Below are 21,900 nucleotides of genomic sequence, written 5' to 3'. Positions count from 1 at the left end.
CCCTTATAAATATACATCATCATCATGTGACACACAGAGGCAAAATGACCACATCAATGCTCAGTCAAAAGAATTGTGTTCCACTGTAATGCATTACGTCAGGAACATTTCTCTACACATGCCTACAAAAACCTATGTGGTTTTAGAACAATTATCACTAGTTAATCATTTGAATGACTGAAATGTATGCATGAGTGCGTGTGTGTGTATGTGAGTGAGTGAGTGAGTGAGTGAGTGAGTGAGTGAGTGAGTGAGTGAGTGAGTGAGTGAGTGAGTGAGTGAGTGAGTGAGTGAGTGAGTGAGTGAGTGAGTGAGTGAGTGAGTGAGTGAGTGAGTGAGTGAGTGAGTGAGTGAGTGAGTGAGTGAGTGTGTGTGTTACCTGGAAGAGGTTGGCTTTGGCCATGTGGTAAGTCAGGAATCTGATCCAGTAGAGACATTCCTCATCTCCTGAGGTGGGAGGTCCGTCTCTGTAGTGCTGCTGGTACTGATGCACAACCTTAGAGTGAAGGATCTGAAACACACACACACACACACACACACACACAATGAAAGAGTGTTAATACAACTGAACACACATGCAGACCCTGGCCTCTGTGACTTAAGAAGCTACAGTGCCAAATAAAGAAAAAGATTGAAAGAACAACAGTTGTAGCTTTTTCTAGGCTTGCATCCAAACTAACCTCGAGGTGAGTGCGATTCTGCTCCACCAGGAAGTCCAGCTGTAGATCGTGGAGGTAGTACAGGTAGGGCTTATTGTTGCTGTCCACATACAGCAGAGACTTGTTGACAAACTCCTCCAGAATGTCCTCCACCTCCTCTGGCACCATGTCCCACAGAACAGACAGCACCTGAGGGAAGGAACAGTATTGTAGCCCCTGTGTATCTTCATATGGTGGATATAGTGGAATTCAATGTGCTTAATAAAAACGATCAGTTTTGGAAATTTTAAAAGGTGGAGTCAGCGATTCTGGAGAACGTTTGTTGTCAAAATCACTTTGTCAAAATCAGGGTAACTATGTAAACAAAGGGGGGCTAGCAAACATGCTTATTTACAGAGCCTAAGCTGTGTATTAACACTTTTTTCAGCGCGCACACACACTATGGACAGGTAGTGGATCGTGAGGATATTTTCACTGATTTTGACAAAAAGGTGATTTTTTTTTTTTTTTCAACAAGCGTTCTCCAGAATCGCTGACTCATAAATAAATCCATTAAGAGCGTTGTGCGACCACAGCGGTTGTTGTTGTGTAGCCAAACAAACCTTAGCGGGGATCTTGACGTCCTTCTCCAGCACAGTCAGGTCCTTGTAGAGCTCTCGGTGGTCGTCGGGCAGATCTTCGATGCTGGCGGCCATGGCTTGGTCCAGCGCGTCGTAGTCGTAAGACGAGGACTTCCGTATCCGCTTGAACTGCTTCTGCTGCAGCTGGCAGAGGTAGTAGCGCCAACGGCCGGGTTTCTCTTTGAGCAGAGCCCCGATCAGGGACATTACCAGAGGGGAACCTGGGAGACACAATACGGTAGCAAAAGCAAAAGCCCCATAAATAATAAGATTGGAGCCTATAAGAGTCGTGCAACATGACTAAATTTGAGTTAGGATTATTTTCCATTCATTTTGAAGGGTTGTTTATATCTACAATTTAAGGGAATACAAACTTATTATTATTCTTGCACCTGATTTGGACAATAGGGGTAGTGTTTTTACTACGCCAGCTGTTGTTCCTGGGTGAGCGTACCCATGACAAAGGCATTAAGAAAACCGATGTAAAAATAGCATTCTTTGCACCGATGGTCTTGGTTTTTTTTAAGATATTTTTTGGGCATTTTTATGCTTTATTGATAGTGTAGAGATAGAGTTGAAATGGGGCAGAGAGGGGAGTGACATGCAGAGAACGACCGCGGGTTGGAATCGAACCCAGGTCCGCTGCTGGCCGAGGCCAATGGGGGGACGCCCTACCAACTGAGCTAAGGGCGCCCCTCTCGCGGCACTTTTAAAAACAATGACATATTGCATTAAGAGTATCAGTTTCAGTTGACAGACCTTTGCATTCTCTGACGATGCTGCGAGCCTCCTCAGGAAGGTTCTTCATCTGAGTGTACAGAGCCAGGATCTCCAGTCCCTTCTTTTCATCCAGGCCACTCTCCACTTCCACCTCACGTTTAGCACCTACACATAAAAAAAGTTGCACTATGTCATTTTGGATGTGTCAGAGAAGTGAACATTTTATAAGATATATCCTCAAATAAACAAACTTTCCTCACAGGCAAATGTGATCCCTGGAACACTGTTCGAAGTTAGAAAACTTACTGTTTCACTGTTGTTGTTGTTTACAGCAGCAGGGTCCACAGTTTTGGTTTACAAACATATTCTATTCTTACGTTTGGTTCCAGGTTCCTCGCAATAATTTAGTTTTGATTTATGATGATAGAATTATTCAATACTACGAATTACATGTAGAGAAAACAGTATGTTTTGTAAAGTAATTGCAGGATATGCAAAAGTAAACAAATCACCCTCTTCTGAGACTGCATAGTGCACCTTTAAACTTCTTCCCCAGGGTAAATAAAAATTATCTGTCATTCATTCGACTTTTTGCATTTGTGAGAATTGAGAGTACGTATCCAGGCAACATACCGCCAACAGAATCAGTGAGGCTTCTATTTCTGGTGGTCAGAAGTATCCGACAGTGGATATCAAAGGCCTTCAGCACCATACTGTCCCAGATGTCGTCTAGAATCAGCAGAGATCTGAAACACAAACAGACAGAAAGAGAGCGACGTTTACCACAGCAACTACAGCAAGACAAAGACACACGTACAAAGGTGTCTAGTCTTCTTGCAGTTATTAACAACACAAAATACAATTTCTACCTAGTTCAACCCTATACCCTACAGGAACTATCCAACTGAAAACTACTGGAAATATTCCAAAGCACCAAATTTTACCACAAACCTATCCTTACACCAATCTTCTAAATCTTTTTTTAATTCTGGTGAGCCAGAGTTTTCATCCTTTCTTAATCTATCTTTTTTTTTACTATTTTAAATACTTGTGCATACTTGTCTATAAATAATAACTGAGTCGTATCATTGTTGGTACTAACTGTTTTAATCTGTATTGTATATAATGTGCCATTACAGGGTTCGACATAACGTATAGCCCGATGGCCCGGGGCCAGTAAAATCATATGCAGGGCAAGTTGATTGGCCAGTCACTGGCCCGGGCGGGCCAGTGACTGGCCAATCACAGTTCAGTATCTTTTTGTAGACTACATCATGGTTCATTGAAATGCGCGTTGAGAGTCGGAATGAAAGCAGTGTTTATTTAAGACTCAATATAATAAACCTAATAGGCTATAAAATATTTTTTTTTAATGAAAGGCCAGTGGACAACCGATACGTGGGCGTTTTGACAGGCGGAGCAACAAGCGGGTGCACTCTCGCTCCGTTGGCAGAGCTGCCTACCGTCCGCCTGCGAGTCGACAAATCAATCGACTTGCTTTGCCCCCTTTCTTTCTTCCCACAGCAGAGGTTGAGGTGCAGAAAATGATAACTGCGCTTTTCCTTTATCTGCCGCCGTAATGTTGCAGTATTTGCATCAAAGCCCCAATGGTAATACAAATGAGAGGCTTTATTTAAACGCTGTGAATGCGTCTCCGGTGATTGTGTCGGTTGTAGACAGAAACTAACGGAGGGACTCCGCTCACTGTACAGTTCCTATAGTCGCGCAGTTTTGCACTGTGTTTTCAGGCTCGAGACATTCAATCAGATCGCGGAAGTCTTTCCCATTGAAATCGCTAACGGGGAGAATATCCCCGGTTATTATTTTAGCCACAAACCACAGTTCATCTGCGCAGCGGCTCACTCGCTGGCGAGATCTCACGGTGAAACGCTGCTGTGATCGGACGAAGGCATTGTGTGTTTCTAAGGTGATTTAACGTCATAGTGTTTAACTTATGCTGCATATTTTGCACTGCATTGTTTTTTATCAATAGTTTGAAAAAATGGTCCCACACCGGACTCTTACGTGAAGCTGACACTTCATGGAGAAGTGACACTCCTGCAGCCCGCTCACGACCAGACGTGAACCCGTACACGGTGAAATCTCCCATTAAAAAAAACGGCATAACCCACTGATTTTCGGATTTCTATTCTATTTTTAAAGTCAACTTGAGCGCAAGTGGAAAACCGGACATTCGGTCGACACATTCACATCCCTAATGCATATAGAGAAAGTAATAAAAACAGCCTACCACACCACAAAGAATGATCAGACCTTCATCTCTTATTTTTTTTTTATGTTTGAACATGACTTCTGCAGGTGAACTATTCATTAAACTGCCCAAATTCAAGAATAAAAACAATAATCAAACTACTGGACTTTAAAATACTGGCCCACTCTTTCAACATACTTTCAGTTGTAGGCTTCAAATTCAATATGTTTGCCTGGTTTTATATTATGTGTATGAGCAATGTCAACATTTCATATAATTAACTAAAAGAAAAATAACCAAATCTAAAGGGAATATCTATACTGTTACAGTATAGATATTCCCTTTAGATATGGTTATTTTTCTAATACAGGTATTAAAATTATTGACACTAAATTATGAAGAAAAAAAAGTGTGTGCAGGGCCAGTGAAAATATACAAGGGGCCAGTAAAACTCGGATCCACTGGCCCGGCGGGCCAGTAGGAAAAAAAAGTTATGTTGAACCCTGCATTAGTCTCTATGCTCAAATCAACAAACCCATTCGACTTGCAGTATTTTACATCTTGAATCAACAGTGTGATTTGAACTACAGCACAGCAAAGCAGATTGTATATCATCTGGAAACATATAGTAACCTGGGGTGTCTGCGCAGCATGAGAAAGCGCAGGCGTTCCTTGGCCTCGTCCAGGGAGTTGGGCGGCCGGTGGAGGGACTGGGGGTCAAGGCTTTGCTCCAAACGGAAACAAAGCGACTGGATCTTCACCAGCAGGTCTGCTCTGTCCACCTGACCCACTGACAGCCAGTGGACTCCACCGGGGAAACACTCTGCAGGGAGAGGCAGGGGGATCAATCAATCACATTTTATTTATATAGCACCTTTAATTTTTTATTAAAACAATTTAAAAATGTAACCTTTATTTATACAGGTAATCCATTGAGACGTGCATACAAGTGACATGTAATTCAAAGTGCTTTACATTGAATGATTAAAGGTGCACTATGTAACTTTGGCTGTGTCAGAGAAGTTAACTTTTTCTATGCACATAACCAAATAAACAATCTTTTCACACAGCAGAATTGGATCGCTGGAACACTTTTTGAAGTTAGAAAGCTTCCTGAAAAGTTTCTGTTTCACTGTTGTTCTTTAAAGCAGCAGGGCCCATACAGTTTTGTTTTTCAAACATAGTCTTACATTTGGTTCCAGGTGCCTCAGAGTATTTTTTATTCTGATTCATGATGTAGGAATTATTCAATACTGAGAATTACATGTAGGAAAAATATGTTTTGTAAACTAACTGAAGGCTCTGCAAATGTAAACAAATCCCCCTCCTTTGAAACTGCATAGTGCACCTGTAAAAAAACGACTCTCAAAACAATGTACTTCCATAGATACCGTTAAACAGTGTCAGGGGTGATTCACCTTCTATGAGCTCATGGTGTCTGACGGCCTCAGCAGCCAGGACAGACTTGCCCGACCCGGCCATCCCGTAGACGGTGACCCAGCCCGGCTCCTTCTGCAGCAGGTAGAGCTTCTGTCTGACGCCGTTCATCAGCTCCGGGCGGCTCACAAACACCACGGGCCTCTGTGGCACGCCGCCTTCACTCAGCATCGACTGCACTGTTTGACAAATGGGAAAGGATTTGACACACAATGGGAGATACAATGACGACAGATTTGTTTTTGTTTTTTTCAGTACTTTTTTTGGTCATTTTTTTATGCTTTATTGGACAGCTTTGGAGAGACAGAGATGAAATGGGGCATAGAGGCGAATGACATGCAGAGAACGACCACGGGTCGGATTTAAACTCGTTACCAGCAGCTACCTCGCATGGCGAAAGCTAACTATCGCAATTTAGGGTTTGGTGTCTTTCCCAGGGACACTTCAACATACAGCTGGGAGACTGGAGATCGAACTAGTGAAAAAGCTTCTGACGTGTTAGGCTGTCTCTCTTCCACAAGCTTTTTTTATCCCATGATGAATTGAGCTACTGAAGTCATCCAACAACACAAAGGCACATGACGATGAATACAGCACGACCTCTAAACCTCTATTCTCTCTACAGCGCCCCTTACTCACCATAAGGTGTGTGGCTCTCAGAGTTAGCTGTGTAGCCCTTAGAGTCTCCAGTTCTCATGTGCGGTAGGCCCTCGTGAAGCAGATTGGCCAAGTCATCGTAGGCCTCCTTCACCAGGGCATTGTAGAAGGAGATATAGGCTCTGTTGTCCTTCATCAGTAGCAGCTCCAGCAGGGCCACAGCCTCATCTTTCCTGGTAGGCTAGAGAGAGAGAGAGAGAGAGAGAGAGAGAGAGAGAGAGAGAGGTGTATAAGAGATGAGATACGGACTAAGCACCAATATAGCACTATGTTGTCAGTAACGTAATTTTCATAGCAGCCGTTCTACATCGCTGTCTGAAAGTTTAATGTCTAATCTTGATACATTTCCTTTGTTTTTCTCTTGAATGCAAATTCTAATGTTTTCATGCCCCTGTAAAGCACTTTGAATGGCATTGTGTCTGAATTGTGCTATATATATAAACCTGCGTGCCTTGCCTTGCCATTATACAAAGAAACTTGTTCGGTATCATCAGTTTCAGATTAAGTATCATTTTCCCCTTTCACATTCCCACCTTGGTCCTGACTCTCTCCTCCTCGTCCACGGTGAGAGCTCCATCGCTGATCATGTGATCCATGAGGTAGGAGGGTTTGATGTCCTGCTCCAGTCTGTGGCGGAAGCGCAGCAGACAGCTACGCGCCCCTTCCTCCAACGCCATCTCCACAGAACAGCCACACCATGCAGGATCCTGCTGCAGGCACTGCAAACGGACAGAGAGGATGTTGTTTGATTAGGAGCTTCAGTGTTACACAAAATGACACCAAAAGTGTATAGAAGATGATGTAATCATCTTATTTTAATATGTTTTTTTATTTTTATTTTTATATTCCTCCATACTTTTAATTGCAGTAAATTGTAATAGGTTTGTTTTTTTGCAATTACCTCTTTTTGTTTTTACTCTGTAAAGCACTTTGAATTGCATCCATGTATGAATTGTGCTATACAAATAAATTGCCTTGCCTTGAAAATTTAATTCCAAAAACAGTGTCGATTTGTACACTTCTACAGGCAGAAGCAGTTGCTCACGTCTCACTTGAGAAACATTTGAAAACCCACTATTGTCTTAAATATCCTTGCATGCTAAAGAATTAACCTTTCCCTTACTATATATAGGCTACAGTGGCACAGGGGTCTAAAACACAAAACATGAAGATGCAATATTGTATATTATAGACCTTTGTTGCATCACTTCCCCTCAGTCTCTCCCAAACCTGTCACTACTCTCAAATAAAGCGGAAATGGTCCTCACAAAATACTTTAATAAAGCTGAAATACTGTTTTGGCTTGTTTCCCCTTTTACTTTTTAATGAACAAACAATGAATCAATGAAAATAAGTTGTTTAATAATTGATTACCAGAATTATTTTAGTTGCAGCTTTCCATAAAAATATTCGCCAAGACACTTAATTATATAAGAAAGGAGAAAAGCGAACGGGGAGATCATAGTGGAAATAATGTTGGAACAGAACAGCTGTTCACAGAGCCCATACCAGAGTAAAGCAGAAGAATACAGAAATGACATTCACAGAAGTAATCCATGTGATATTTTGTTCTGAAGTAACGCAGTCAAAGTTGAGATAACTTACCGACCGGGTGAATTTGACCTTTGTCGATTGATTTCCTGTATCGATTGGTTTCCTTTACCGATTGATTGTACTCTTCACTTCACTCTTATCTGCTCACGTCGAGGTGAAACTGGTTTATATTCGACATTCACATTATTTATCGCGACCTTATCACACTTTCAATTCAACACTTGACTTGTCTGGACAAGTTTCACTCACTATGGAAAATGAAACAAAGAAAACTAACCACCGGTTGATAAACTTACGAATATCTTCCCTTTGTTAACGAGGACTGTATTTGTTCAACTCTTAAGTTCCAAGATAATCTTTCTAGAATCCAAATGAGCAAAGAAAAGAGACAATTTATTTCTGTGTCAACGTTATACTACTACACGCCCAATTTTGAAAGACAGTTTCCTGATTCACAACAATAACAAGCACCCCGGTGTGAGGCAGCCAATCGCGTGGCGAGATTCAAACCTCGTGACTGGTGAGGTCACGCATTGAGCGGACGTGTACTGGGCAAACTGATGCTACTTTCACGGACTGCTCCTTCCGTGGGAAATGATTGTCACTTTATTGAAATGCCCATTACTTTTCTCACTCATTATAACTGTTATTGGTGTAACTGCATGCCGTTGTGTACACATTTTCTTCTAAATTAGCAACAGTATCAATGCTTAGTACCTGGCAAATGTTGGTAGAACGCTAGATTATCCAAAAAGTGTCCATTTCTTTCACAATTAAACATGATGAACTTCAATTTCCGGGTTGCATCCAAAGGTAACATAACTGCCCGGTTACAGCAAAGGATGACAGCATGTTGTTTATTCCACACTTCAGCAATGAAACCGATAATGCAATTAGACCTACAGTTTAAGTATCCGTAAATAAATAAATAAGCTGTGGAAAGCAGTGAACAAACCTGAAAACAGAAAGTAATTTCTAAAATAGAAATCCTGCCAATTTTAAATGTATAAAAAGCAAATATTAGCTCCCTGAAATTTATACTAACCCTAATCCTTCCATGTTGATTTAGTTTTATATTTAATTAATCACTTCAATTATGTTATAGCCTTACAACTAGCAAAATACTCTTTAGAATAATAACATTGTTACTGTATGACTGAAGTCACAAGTGCATTCATACAGTACATTCTAATTATATTCACATTCAATCAATATGTAGGCCTATACATAAACCATACATGATTGTGTATTTCCCTCCCGAATATGCAATGTGCCAAATCCACATTTTACCTACACCAATAATTGAGCATTAAGCAAGCATAATAACATTTGTTTATTCTATATCATGTTTTGGCAGCACATAATTATTTTGTATAATTACGCTCATTGTGAAGTGGTTAGAGCGCCCCCACCAATAGAGGCTCAGTCCACAGAAGCAGCAGACGACGGGTTTGAGAGGTTGAATTTAGCCCGCGGTCGTTCTCTGCATGTCATTCCCCTCTCTGTCCCATTTCTCCAAACTCATTTTTAAAAAAAGCATAAAAAAAAGAATCTTTAAAATATATATATTTTGTCAGAGCACCTCAGATCTGTCATCAAATAATTGAACACATGATCCATCTTATTTTTGATGCTTTATTATATTAACTGTGGTACACAAGCAAAAAAAACAAGATATTTCCACATTTTCATGTAAACTTTTGTAAAAGTATATAACGTCTTTTCTTTGCACATTATTAGGTCCATTTGAAACATTGGACAACTTTTTAAATTCAGCATCTTCCCATTTCCCCACAGGTTCTACCTGCCAACACAGCAATACTGTAACAACTGCAGTAGGCTACCTCACAACGTGACACCCATAACAAAAACAACAACACAAGTACTCCACTGGCAGGACATAAGTAAAAGTATAGAACATACACTAAGTGACGATACTCCCAACAAAATATTATATGACATAACCCTAAAACTAAGCTTCTCATGCATTCTACGTCCATTTTGTGTCCCCTATTAAACAGAATACATTAAGTTCAGTTCTCTGGCTTATAAAACAAAAAGTTTAGGGAGAAAAATCAGACGACAGGAAATATTCCAAAACAAAGGGCCATCTCACATTTTGCATTATTATGTTCAAAGGTGGTCCTAGTTAACAATGTAGTTGACCTTTGAATTTAACAACGGTAAATAAATTGTGTAAATAATCTGATTTGCTAATTCTCTAAATATAAATGTCATCTTGTTCATAAAGCTTACTGTATGCATTAGACATACTAAAGGTTCCCCCCCCCCCCTGGCCCCCCAGTAACAGGCCCTTGACAGCAGACAAATGTACAATATCGGGATCACTAGAAGGCTCAGAAGTGGACAATTGTAACACTGGTTCAAAGCTGTAAATGTTCACAGGAGAACATATTTTAGAGCATTGATCACAACGGACGCGTTGAATGCAATGTCGACCACGTTGCGCCTTCACTTCAGTAGCCTCTCACTGCTAAATGTAGCGAACAAGTTACATTCTGAACAAGGTGAAGGTGACTCCAACTATCAGAGCCCAGTGGCTTAGCGAAGCAGTAGTATAGCCTACTGCATAGCTATGACCTTTGCTTTAGCTTAGACTATCAGCAAAAACACTCCCAAAGTTTGGTTTTTAATTTGGGGCGACGGCGTGCTGAGCGGAGTCCTGAGGAGGGTTGGCTACTGGCGGGCTGCTGAACAACAGCGTCTTGATGATATTGCCGTAGAAAGGTCCGTAGACAGACTTGTTGTAGTTGACCAGGGAGACAAACCTCTCTCCCAGGGTTGCCAGTTCAGGCTTGATGGCGGTCAGGCCAGCCGGTACCTGTTCAAGTGTGGCCTTGGGATCACAGATGAGCCCCATGAAGTACTGCTGCACACGGTCCTCTGCAAAAAGGAAAAGAAAAGATAGAAAGGGGGAAACAACGTTTGAGAAAATGCCAAACAAAACCTCCATGTTTGAAAAACACATTACTCTGCTCTTTAGTGGTTAGAGCGCCCGCCCATAGAGGCTCAGTCCTCAGAAGCAGGGTTTGAATCCGGCCCGCGGTCGTTCTCTGGATGATGTACCCTTCCTATTTCCTTCGTCTCTCCAAACTATCCGATAAAGCATAAAGCATTTATTTTTTTATTAATCTTTATTCCTAACCACCACCTTACCGACGAGAGTGCGGATGGGATTGTCCTTCTGTGTGATGCTGCAGATCTGGCCTGTGAGAGTGGCCTGCAGTGCCGGGGACAGGGCCGGGTAGTTCCTCTCTGTCAGAGACTTGTTCAGCTCACAGCAGATCTGAGCGCTGACGCCCTCTAGTGCCTCCTGTGGGTTAAAGCCCCTACACAGAGGAGGAGAGGACAGGTCTGCTTTAAACTCCCATTTCACATAAACATAGAAAGTAAATATGTTTAAATACAGATTTGGAGGTGGAGTCACGATTCTGGAGAATGCTCGTTGTCAAAATCACCTTTTATCAAATCATTGAATATCTCCTAATGATGCCCTACTAGTCTGTACTGCGTGTGCGCTGAAATGAAATCTGGTGTAAAAACCCAGCCTCTAGTTCATTTTGCCAGCTACAGTGGACCACCCTTTGTATACGCATGTATCTGTTTACATACCAGTTCACTAGGCTCTGTATTGACACCAGATTTTCTTTTTAGCGCAAAAACAGGAAGAGGATCGTGAGGACATATTCACTGATTTTGAGAACAGGGCAAGCATTCTCCAAAATCCACCTGACTCCACCTTTAAGATGGATAATAAAAGAAGTAAATAGAAATTGAACTGACGGGCGGTGCATCCCGTCCAGCAGAACACTGGTCATCCTCTTGAGGCGGTCGGACAGGGCGGAGAGGCCCTGGATGGGCCCTCCCACTGTGCTGTAGACTATGAGCAACACCTCGTTCAACGCCTGAGTCTGCTCCAGCTGACGCCCAAGCTCTCGCACACGCATCTCATCAGTCATCCAGGTCTATAGCAGAGAACCAAGAAAAAAAGAGAGACTTGGAGATCGACATTTTCCTAATTTGTTTTCTTGTAACTGGTTGGATGAGAAGATGGATACACCCAGTCATGTCTGTGAATAACTACGGAGCTACAGCTCAAAAAATGTGCAGTGTGTAATTTCTGAATATTTAGTGGCATCTAGTGTTGAAAGTTATAGAATGCAACGCTTCCTAAGTGACCCCTACAGTTCTAATAATAACAGAATATACAGTGGCCTTCAAGGACAAGAAGCTAGTAAATAAAGATGGCATCATCCACCACTGCCACCCTCTACCATTTGTTAGCCTCACAAACTCTGGAAAATACACAAATACTCTGGAAAAGAACTATTTTTACTGAAGTTCTTGTAAAAAAGCAAATTTTCCAAAAGATTTCCATGTGTTTACAAAAAAAACTTTATTAATATTGACTAAAAAACACTCTCACCTCAGGCAGTGGCCTCTTATCAAACTCCCATGTGAGGAGGCTGAGGAAGGCAGTATGGAGGATCTGAAAGGGCCCGGGTAGCACTCGCTGTCCCTTCCCCGGACCCTGAGTCTGTTCTGTGGGCTCGCTCGATGAGAGAAGCTCCTGCACTGCCGACTTGATCCACAAGGTGGTGTGATCCAAAGCACCTGAGGAAGATTAACACATGGTCAGAAAAATAAATTAGATTTACATTAAAAGCGCCTGCAGTTAGTTTACAAAACATATTTTCTCTACATGTAATTCTTAGTATTGAATAAAATCATAAATCGAACTTAATTATTTTAAAGGGAACATGGAACCAAATGTAAGACTAGAATACAGTATGTTTGCAAACCAAATTTTCGGCCCTGCTGCTGTGAGGAAGGTTTGTTTATTCATTTATTATGAGAATACACCTTAGAAAATGTTTACTTCTCTGACATGCCCAAAGTTACATTGTGCACCTTTAACGGATTTTGTAACTAACTTAAAAAAGTGGTAAACAAATACAGTATTAAAAGAAATTGAGGTTCTGGTTCACTCACTGGGTTCTTTGTCCAAGATGTTCTGAAACTTTTCCCTCTCGTATTCGACACTGTGCTTCTTCAGCACAACCCTCAAATTTTGGATATTGAAGTTGACCAGATCGATCTTCATCAGGTCCAGCACACGGAAGATCTCCCTAGGGTGCCAAACAAAAAAAGAGCCGCTATGGTAACTTACTGCGTATATAAAAGCTAAAATCACGTATTCCCACACTACAATCTATGGTAATAAATGTTTGTGTAACACTCGGGATACAAAATTTACTTTAAATAAAATATATATTTATAAATCAGTTATTAAAAAACCAATATGTAAAAAAAGTAATGTGTACCGGGCTAATATAGGTTAGACTCTTGGAGCTGGCAGAGATTTAATGAAACACACGACACAGAATGTAGGTAACCGGTTTTGTATTTCAAAGTTCACTTAACAAATAACAAAAAAAAACACTTTAAATTAATCTAGGCTCTGTAAACTTAACAAAATCAATTACATTTGATTTCAGCATTTAAACCTGTTTTTGAAAGGCCTTGAGTGTGAACTTACCTGAACAGTGTCACTATGTTGTTGTGTGTGCTTTCGTGGAGTTTCTTGATTTCAACGTCCCTGACTGGTGAACACATCTTGCCCATGGTTGTGATGATGTAAGAGGCCAGCCCCTGGATGTCTAGGGCATCGTTGTCGGCCTGCTGGCGAATCAGCTCCATGTCTAGCACCTCCATGATCTGGGTCCGCATCCGATTGGGACCCGGATTTAATAATGACAGCAAGGACTGTCCAGGAGAGAACATAGTTTTTAAGTTATAGTTAAATCATTATTTTACAACCTTTGTGAATCTAGTCTATACTGTTTTTTCTACATGTACCAGTCACAAAAGGAGGTGATGGGGATGAAGAGAATAGTAAGCAAAAAGTGCCTCAAAAAGTAAAAATGTCAGCAAGAGCATTGGAGTCATTTCTAAAAGAACTAGTGAAGCTGTAAGTAGTAGTATGTATGTATGCATGCATGCATGCATGCATGCATGTATGTATGTATGTATGTATGTATGTATGTATGTATGTATGTATGTATGTATGCTGACCTCTCTGATATCCTCCAATAATTTGATGGCTTGCCCGTACTCTGGCGGGTCGTCGTCCAGCTCTGACTCCAGGATATCCCAGAAGGCCTTGTGGAGATTATCTCTAACCATCTTCCATAAACTAAAAAGAAAAAAGGTAATGGAGGATTAAGTTTAGCCGAGTGATATTATCCTTCAGAAGAAGAAAAAAAACGTCCATTTATGAAACGGGCTTTGACTGTCTATGCTGTGATCTCTTTGTAGAAATGGTGGAGAATAACTGAATGCATTGTCAAATATCACTCCTATTGTTGAGCGTTGGAAATCAATTTGAATTGCCGTCAGTAATACAGTGTTGTTTCAAATAAACAGTGTACGTTGCCGTCTACGTTGCCTGTCCCTGTCTGTCCTCGTCACTGGCTTGTTCAGCTCAGTTGTGCTAAAGATAAACATACAGGCGGATCAATCAATTCAGTAGAACATGGTGACGTATACAGATATAATAAAAAGACATTTGTATTTACTAGTTGTGGCGATTTGACTGTTAACACACATTAGTCTACTCCACTAGAGTTTAAAGGGAAATGTTGTGTTTTTTTTTATACCTTATCAAACCTTATATATTTAGCTGATTCCATTTACTAATACAAACACATAATCAACAAATAAATAATGTATTATAAGATTTTACATATGATAAAGAATGAGCCCCACCTTTACCAGCTGCAACCTTCCTTTAACGTACTAATAATCATTCAAGTTTAATTACTGTTATTTGGGTTCTCCGATAATCCACAAAAGATGATCAGGATGTGAGAAAAGAAGGATTTTTCAATCTTCTTGGTAGTGTACCTGTTCTGAGGCAGGCTGTCTGGCTCCAGATGGAAGTTTGGGTTGACCGTGATCTCGTGGGTTAAGCTGAGGTTGGACAAGTCTCTTTCAGCCTCCATCACTTCATCCAGAGTTAGGCTTTTAGGTGGGCTTGCTATGGGAACCAGAAAAAAAATGCTTTGTTATTATTAGACAAATGGGAGCTTAAATGAAAATGGTGGAATATACAGCCTAGGCCCATTAGGTATTTTGACAAAAGGCTATGTAAACAAAGGTGGCCCAACGTAGCAAGCGACATGCCCATTTACATGACACACACACACACACTTGTTGTTTTCCTTTTATCAGTAAAGGCCTACTAGTTGGTTTGGCTTTGAAATTGCTATTGCTTGAGTAAACTATAGGTCCCTGGGTAAACTATATAGTAGGTCCTTGGGTAAACTATAGGTCCTTGGGTAAACTATACAGTAGGTCCTTGGGTAAACTATGGGTCCTTAGGTGTTTCTACACTCACAGGATGGCGTGCAGGGTTTGCTGGAGCCGTCGCTGGTGAAGCTTTCCCGGGAACATTCCGTGTCACTGGATGAGGTCATGCTGCTGCAGTGCTCCGACTCCACATCACTGCCCTGGTCCTCACCACTGGATGTGGAGGAAGGTCGCTCATCATTCAGAGGCATCTTGGGCTACGGATGAACGGGAGAAAGAATTTGGTTATGATACAACTATGTTGACGGCCATTTCATCAGTTCAGAGTTGAAATGGGGAGAAAGAGAGGTGGATGACATGCAGTAAAGGTCCACGGGTCTTCTGCATTTTGCTTTTTGGCAAGAAATTCTATGAATAGACCAAAACAATGAATGAATCCAACTAACAAAGTATTGTCCGTGTTGCAAACTCCCTTCTTTGTTTTAAAGTTCCATAGACCTCCATTAAAAATCACCCAAAAGTGCCAGAGACAGTCAGACACTGTAGAAGGACATTTTGAGTTGATCACAAATACACCATCTTGTTGTAAACATCAATTAAAACGCAACGTGTATTACTTTGATGTATATTATTCTGCAAATAAAATTGTCCAATACCTGTTATATTCACTTGTTTGAGTAACAGAGCAAATAAGGACAGGGGCCAGCTGTTTAAGGGAATAACTTTGCCTTTTTTTTCTAATTGAAATATATATAACTAAAATATATAAATAAATAAGAGTACAAATGAGGTGAGAGTTACAGTGACTGGATATGCTGACATAAAACTATTAAAAAGCATTTCTGAAAATAAATAAATACATAAGTAAGTTCAAGTCAATGAGTGTGAGAGGATTTAATGATTCACTTTAGGAGTAGCTGCTGTTGTCAAGGCAGTTAACAGAGCGTAAAAAAAACACAAGCCAAACTCAATAAATTGGTTGGCGGGGCAGTCTCCATAGAAACAGCAATATTTGCTTTGTTACATAGTTCTTATTAATCAACTCAAATCGTATCAAACTCACTGATTGTGCATTACGTAATTCTAGGAAATAAACGTGACTTAACTGCCACAGTGATAAACAACACTATCCAAAGTTGGGACACAAACAGAATCCATTTCCAGATCTAGGTTTAAACAAAAGCTATTGTTTACTGGGTAAATAAAGGGGACACAGTGTCCAGGCCTATCAGTTGACATCAATTGTCTCCAGGGCAACGTAGGACGACAACAGTGTTTATCATCTGTCCAACGATCCAGTTACATCAGTCTTTGTGTTGTCTGAGCAACACACACACATGTAAAAGCACTGGCATAAGAAAGCAAATGGCTATTTGTAAGAAAGAAAAGAAAAAATGATTGTGCAAATGCCAGCTAAAATAACCCAAGGAAAAACCAAAAAGTACCTTGGAAGTTTTGTCATGTTCTCGTAAAAGAAACATTATTAAGCGATCCCTACACTTGGCGGGCCACCAGTAACTATGGTCAGGAGGGTGTTACTTGTAAAACTAGTGGTGGCTGGTATAACATGCAAGCCACTGTGTCCTTGAGCAAGGCACTTAATCCAAAAACTGCTCCAGGGACGTCATAATGACTGACCCTGCGCTCTGACCCCCTCCGAAGTGTGGTCACTTGAGAGTGGAAATGCAAAGAACAAATTTCTATGTACCTTGTGTAAATTGACAAATAAAGAAACCTAACTTGGCTGAATAAAACCCACACAAATGTATCTTCACTAGGCCTTCAACTCCTGTAATTCAGGAAGCCTCTGCCCTTCTAATCTTGTATTAGAGATAGGCCTACAGTGCTGGCAGGGTGACCCTTGGGTGTTTCCTGTCCCTGGTCTAAATAATCTGCTGCCAAAAAGGAACGCACACTCCCTCTCTGCTCTCTTTGGTTTAAAGATAGCTCAAGGGGTGAGGGTGGATGTGTGACTTCCATACACCGTGCTGTGTGCACGGCTCATTCATTATCATTACATCATCCGCTAGACTTGACTGCTAGGTCACAGCAATGCAGTAGAACCATTTTTTTAATAAAGAGATTATATTGGGTGATGGGAGCCATACAGTTCGAGAAAACTGATCAAGGATTAGGTTAATGCTGTCATCTGCTGCCTCATTTTAAGTATTATGAATGTTAGGTAGTATTAACAGGCCCATAAACAAAAACAGAAAAAAATAATACCCATGCATTTGACATGTTTACCGAGTGTGTTTTGGATACAATTTTTAAAAAACGGCAAAAACTAGACAAAGATGAGAATTTTTGAGTGCAAGATACAGGCCAATACAGGCTGCATTAACCCAGATCCGACTGCAGTAGGCTACAATGTAAACAAAGCAGTGGATCAAGGGGGCTGGGCTTACTACACGAAGGCTGACGTTATTGGCTGCAGCTCCCCGTCTCTCACCCCTACATGGAAAATGTTTGGATTAAAGAAAAAACACACACGCGCAAGAGATGGGTACACGTGATCAGAACAAAACAACAACTCCATGCACAGTTAAAATAGACATTTAAGGCCAATACACAATCACACCACAAGGACCCGAACAGAAAGCTGGTGCATTAAGATCCTATTGCAAAAGGGATTTGTTTTGTACAACTGTCTCAACTCGTCATAGTTGTTTACATTGTGGCAGCTTAACTTGAACACGCTGTGGCAATAACAGTCGAATACAAATCACAAACTTGGTGGATTTGACGATTCCTTTAGCCTATACTTCGACATGAGCGAGAACAACATTCGACGACTGTAAAACACCCAAGTTTCCGCAGCAGAACAAAGCCAAACTCAAATAAACATAAAAGTTGTAAAAAACTGAACCAGCCGATTGTTCCACAATTTCAAATAGAGTAAAATGTGCTTTACAAAAGCGACTCTTACCCCACCCGAGTCTCCGGAAAGCGAGACGAACACCTCAAGAAATAGATCCGCTTTGAAAAAGAGGTTCGTTGTAGACCTGTAATGTTTTTGTCTCCCTGTTTAAAGGTCTCTCGTTACCCCAGCAGGGCTGGCTTTATCCAAACAGGCGAAACCATTCTAATACAATGGGGGTGTAAAACAGCCGAGCTAATGCCAACACAAGGTTTACACAATAACACGTTTTGAAATATTCTACATAAAACTATATGGAGCCTATTTCATTCCGGGAAAGGCAGTGTAGGCTACAATAGTGTATATTAAATCACACTAGGCTATGTGGAAATGGTACGCTCCGCTCAAGTGGGGACGTATTTGTTACGGACATGGTCTTATTAGTGTTCGAGTATTGCTCAGAGAAAATGTCACATTCTATGGTTCACATAGCCTACAGCAATATATGTGCGTGTGTGCGTGTGTGTGTGTGTGTGTGTGTGTGTCTGAACCATAAGGGCATTATGAGAACAATAGGCCTACTCAATTCCGTGACATTATGAGGACTCACCCCTCATTTGGGTCCAAAGACATAATCCACTCAATAGCCCCTTTTACACAGCCAGTGAAAGCCGGGAATATGCCGGCCTTTCGGCCCTCCCCCCAGCTGTGTAAATGCGACAGTTGCGGAACGAGGGAAGAAAGGTGCGAGAGATTGTTCCGGGAATTTTACTACCTCGGGGGGTAGTAAGATTCCCGACACTATCAGTTCCGCCTCTCTGTTTAAATGCTCCAGCTTGTTGTTGCGGAACAGGGGGGCGTTTGACGTTCCATAGCCTATGTTCTAAACATGCGACCATGTTAGCAGTTGAAGGACGTGTGTTTAACATTAATCATGGCGGCCTGATGTCCCGTAAAAATCACCAAATAAAAGGAACGGCGTATAATCTATCTGATCATGAGGTCCGTTGCTCAATCCAAACCCCCACGCTTCATTTTGCAGAGTGTATGAGTCTATTTCTGCCCAGGAGAAGTTGTACAATGGGAAAGCTAGGCTAGGCTAAGTAAGGGATAAAGTATAGCGAACGGGTCACTTGCTAGAAATAAAGACCGACAAGCTGAAGCAGGAGCACGACGCGCAGCGGAGGGCTCTTGTTCAGCTTGACCTAGTAACGGGGAATAGTCTGCTCGCCCCGCTAGACTGTCTGCTTCAGCTGACTGAAGGCTCCGGCTCAGCTGTTAGCCACAGAGCTACTGTTTTGCTAACACAACTCAAGACGTGAAGAGGTGAAGCGGATTGATTTTGTCAGTTTGGTTAACAGTCCCAGTGATGTTGGACTCAGCGCGTAGCGAGATCAACCGGCACATCGTGGGGACAGTAAAATACGGCCCTCTTACTGCAAGCTCCAGCACTTCTGCTCTCAATTCACCAGCCAATGTTGTTGTTGTAAAGCAGCTGACCGGCGCGGCGCTAAATGTTTACGTCACACCTGACGCTGTTTACAAGCACCTCTTTCATTCCGGAGCGCTGTGTAAAAGGAGCTACTGATGCGCCAGCAGGCCGGCGTTGCTTGGTTCTGTGTAAATAACACAGAAGCAAGCAACGCCGGCATTTTGGAGTGATGTTGTTCCGTCAATATGCCGCAATCTCTGTGTAAAAGCGGCTAATATCACCCTCTAGCTGTAGTAATAGTGACCTTTAGCCACTGGGCCCTTTCAGGCCAATTCTCTCGTGTCCTTTTAAACTATTCAGGAGTAAGATCCACATTCACACCCAGGCTGCCTCTGACCCTCTGCCAATAGGGGGCCAGGCTGGGGCAATTGAGAAACATATGGATACAATATAACCTTGTTCAGTTTTGGCATTGCCAACAGAGATCTGAATGACTCAACCCAGCCCTACGCTTTCTCACAGGTGTTCAGTAGAATCTGTTTAGTACTTTAAATTGAATAAGTTTAGACTGTCCTTGTACCCAGGTAACTAGATCCTAACTATGGAACTTAAATAAAATATATGCTATGTTTTACTGCAGTTAAATATGAGCTATTAAAATAGTTTACAGTGGTTAAATAAATATACAAATAAACAGAACTATTGTGGATTAATACATATTGTTATTTTTTTTATTTAATGGACGTGAATGTGTTTATTTTTCCTTTTGCAGACTTGCAGGTGTCATCACGTGAAAAAAATCCTTTCGTTCATGTGACACGTGCATGCGTGCTAGATGACAGACTTGACCAGCCAATCAGAATGCAGCATGGCTTCACGATCGTGAGAATGAAAAAAAGTCTCCGCTACATCGAGAGCAGAAGAACGGAGACGAGGCGGCACATTTCAGTTGATTTGGCTATTAAATACCTTCATGTTTTACTTTTTCCTACCGGATAAGAATCTACCCAATTTACGTTTGTTTTTATGGTGGACCGTTTCAAATTCAGGACATTATTCATTGTGTTTCTTCTATGATGATGAAGACACAAGTTACAGTCCTTTCTTTTCTCTCCTATTGTCTCACGTGTCGCTAGCTTAATAAGCTGCCGAAATGCGATCGCAAAATTATACTTTTGAGAAGATGGATACCAATAAGATTAATATGTATTCATTCCTATGTCACTTGGTTCTGCAAAAGTGGATCATTCCTGATGTTGAGTCGTCGTGGCTTGCCCCTAACATTGAACTTTCTGGTGAGTGAAATGAACTGTTTTTTTTCCTTCTTCCTTTCAATGATCTGGCTACGTCCGAGCTGTATCTATGAACCTAAAAGCTAACTGTTAATGTATGTTGTGGTGGTGCTATTTTGAAGTTCATTTGATGAAGCTTTATGCTCCGCTACTGTGTGTGTGTGTGTGTCTGTGTGCGTGCGTGTGCGTATGTTTGAACGACACGGTAAATTAAAGGAGTAGTAGTAGGTGGTGGGACGGAGCAACACAATCATATGCCAATATTTCCATGTAAAAGAGAAAATATGTATTTGTGATATTTTGCCGTTAATTTATTCAAGAGTAATGAGATTAAGTAAGTAGTTAAAAGAATATTTTGAAACTGTTTATTACTGTAAATTGAAAGATTATGCACAGTAGGCCTACAGGGTTTGACATAACCCAAAACCCATGTCACTGGCCTGGCCAATCACAGTCTGTATTTTTGTTGACCATATCATGATTCGCTCTAGAGACGAAATGCATCATGGGCTCTAAACCCACCTTCCAGCCTTACTGGCTTTTTCGAACTACTATTAAAAATGTTGAACGAATATTAAGCAACCAAGGGAATGAGGGGCTTTCTACTGTCATGGAAGAACACATTCGCTTTGTCATTTCCGTTTGTCCAGGGATTGTTTGGGGTGTGGGGTGGGTGGGTGTTTTAAATGTTTGTTTGTATGTTTAAATGTTTTCAATAAAAATCGTTTGTGGCAAAAAAAAAAGTAGGCATCACCTACAATGTCTGATAGCTAAGCAGGTAGCGGACAATCCTTTGTCCGGCTTGCTTAATATCTGGACAAGACGAGCGAGAAGCGAGAATCATCAGCGGATAGAAAAGCTAATCAACACGGCTTACCACATCGCATTATACGAGCATATGATCGCTCTTCTGAAGGGGAACGGCGGCGACGTGGGGTCCCAATACTCCACAGATGTGGCATTTTGAAGGTATGTATACAAATAGTGTTAGGACCCAAAACGCTAGCTTTATTGGCAGTGATAGAGAGACAGAGAGATTTGTGTTAATTCTATTAATGAAACGGCAATAGTAGCCTAGACAGCGGTGGTAGTGAAAGTGCTACAACCAGCAGATAAAGAGAGAAA

General features: G+C 41.3%; 2 protein-coding genes across 3 annotated transcripts in view; both read right to left on the bottom strand.

Annotated features, from left to right (window-relative positions):
- The window catches only part of apaf1 (apoptotic peptidase activating factor 1), a 71,991-nt gene extending 63,715 nt beyond the window's left edge, over window positions 1-8,276 (bottom strand). For both annotated transcript variants that reach the window (XR_013845439.1, XM_080050735.1), the window contains exons 1-10: window positions 7,911-8,276; window positions 6,839-7,024; window positions 6,288-6,486; window positions 5,630-5,827; window positions 4,845-5,034; window positions 2,633-2,745; window positions 2,039-2,164; window positions 1,262-1,500; window positions 681-848; window positions 380-511 (exon numbers count right to left, since the gene is read on the bottom strand). Coding sequence is in view for 1 of the 2 variants with exons in the window: in XM_080050735.1 (XP_079906861.1) it covers window positions 380-511; window positions 681-848; window positions 1,262-1,500; window positions 2,039-2,164; window positions 2,633-2,745; window positions 4,845-5,034; window positions 5,630-5,827; window positions 6,288-6,486; window positions 6,839-6,982 (1,509 nt within the window). In the remaining variant the exon portion in view is untranslated. The remainder of the gene's footprint in view (window positions 1-379; window positions 512-680; window positions 849-1,261; window positions 1,501-2,038; window positions 2,165-2,632; window positions 2,746-4,844; window positions 5,035-5,629; window positions 5,828-6,287; window positions 6,487-6,838; window positions 7,025-7,910) is intronic.
- Window positions 8,277-9,488: 1,212 nt separating this feature from the next.
- tcp11l2 (t-complex 11, testis-specific-like 2) lies at window positions 9,489-18,253 on the bottom strand. Its single transcript, XM_080050936.1, has 10 exons — window positions 18,121-18,253; window positions 15,280-15,448; window positions 14,787-14,919; window positions 13,956-14,076; window positions 13,420-13,646; window positions 12,873-13,009; window positions 12,307-12,494; window positions 11,664-11,845; window positions 11,037-11,209; window positions 9,489-10,763 (listed from the first exon to the last, which is right to left on the bottom strand). The coding sequence occupies exons 2-10, from the start codon at window positions 15,440-15,442 to the stop codon at window positions 10,510-10,512; spliced, it is 1,578 nt and encodes a 525-aa protein (XP_079907062.1). The 5' UTR covers window positions 15,443-15,448; window positions 18,121-18,253; the 3' UTR covers window positions 9,489-10,509.
- Window positions 18,254-21,900: the final 3,647 nt, after the last annotated feature.

The sequence above is a fragment of the Ammodytes marinus genome, assembly GCF_949987685.1.
Source record: "Ammodytes marinus genome assembly, chromosome: 22".
NCBI classification, from domain to species: Eukaryota; Metazoa; Chordata; class Actinopteri; order Uranoscopiformes; family Ammodytidae; genus Ammodytes; species Ammodytes marinus.
The sequence above is the reverse complement of the archived record's forward strand: the minus strand, read 5'-3'. Positions and strand labels throughout refer to the sequence as shown.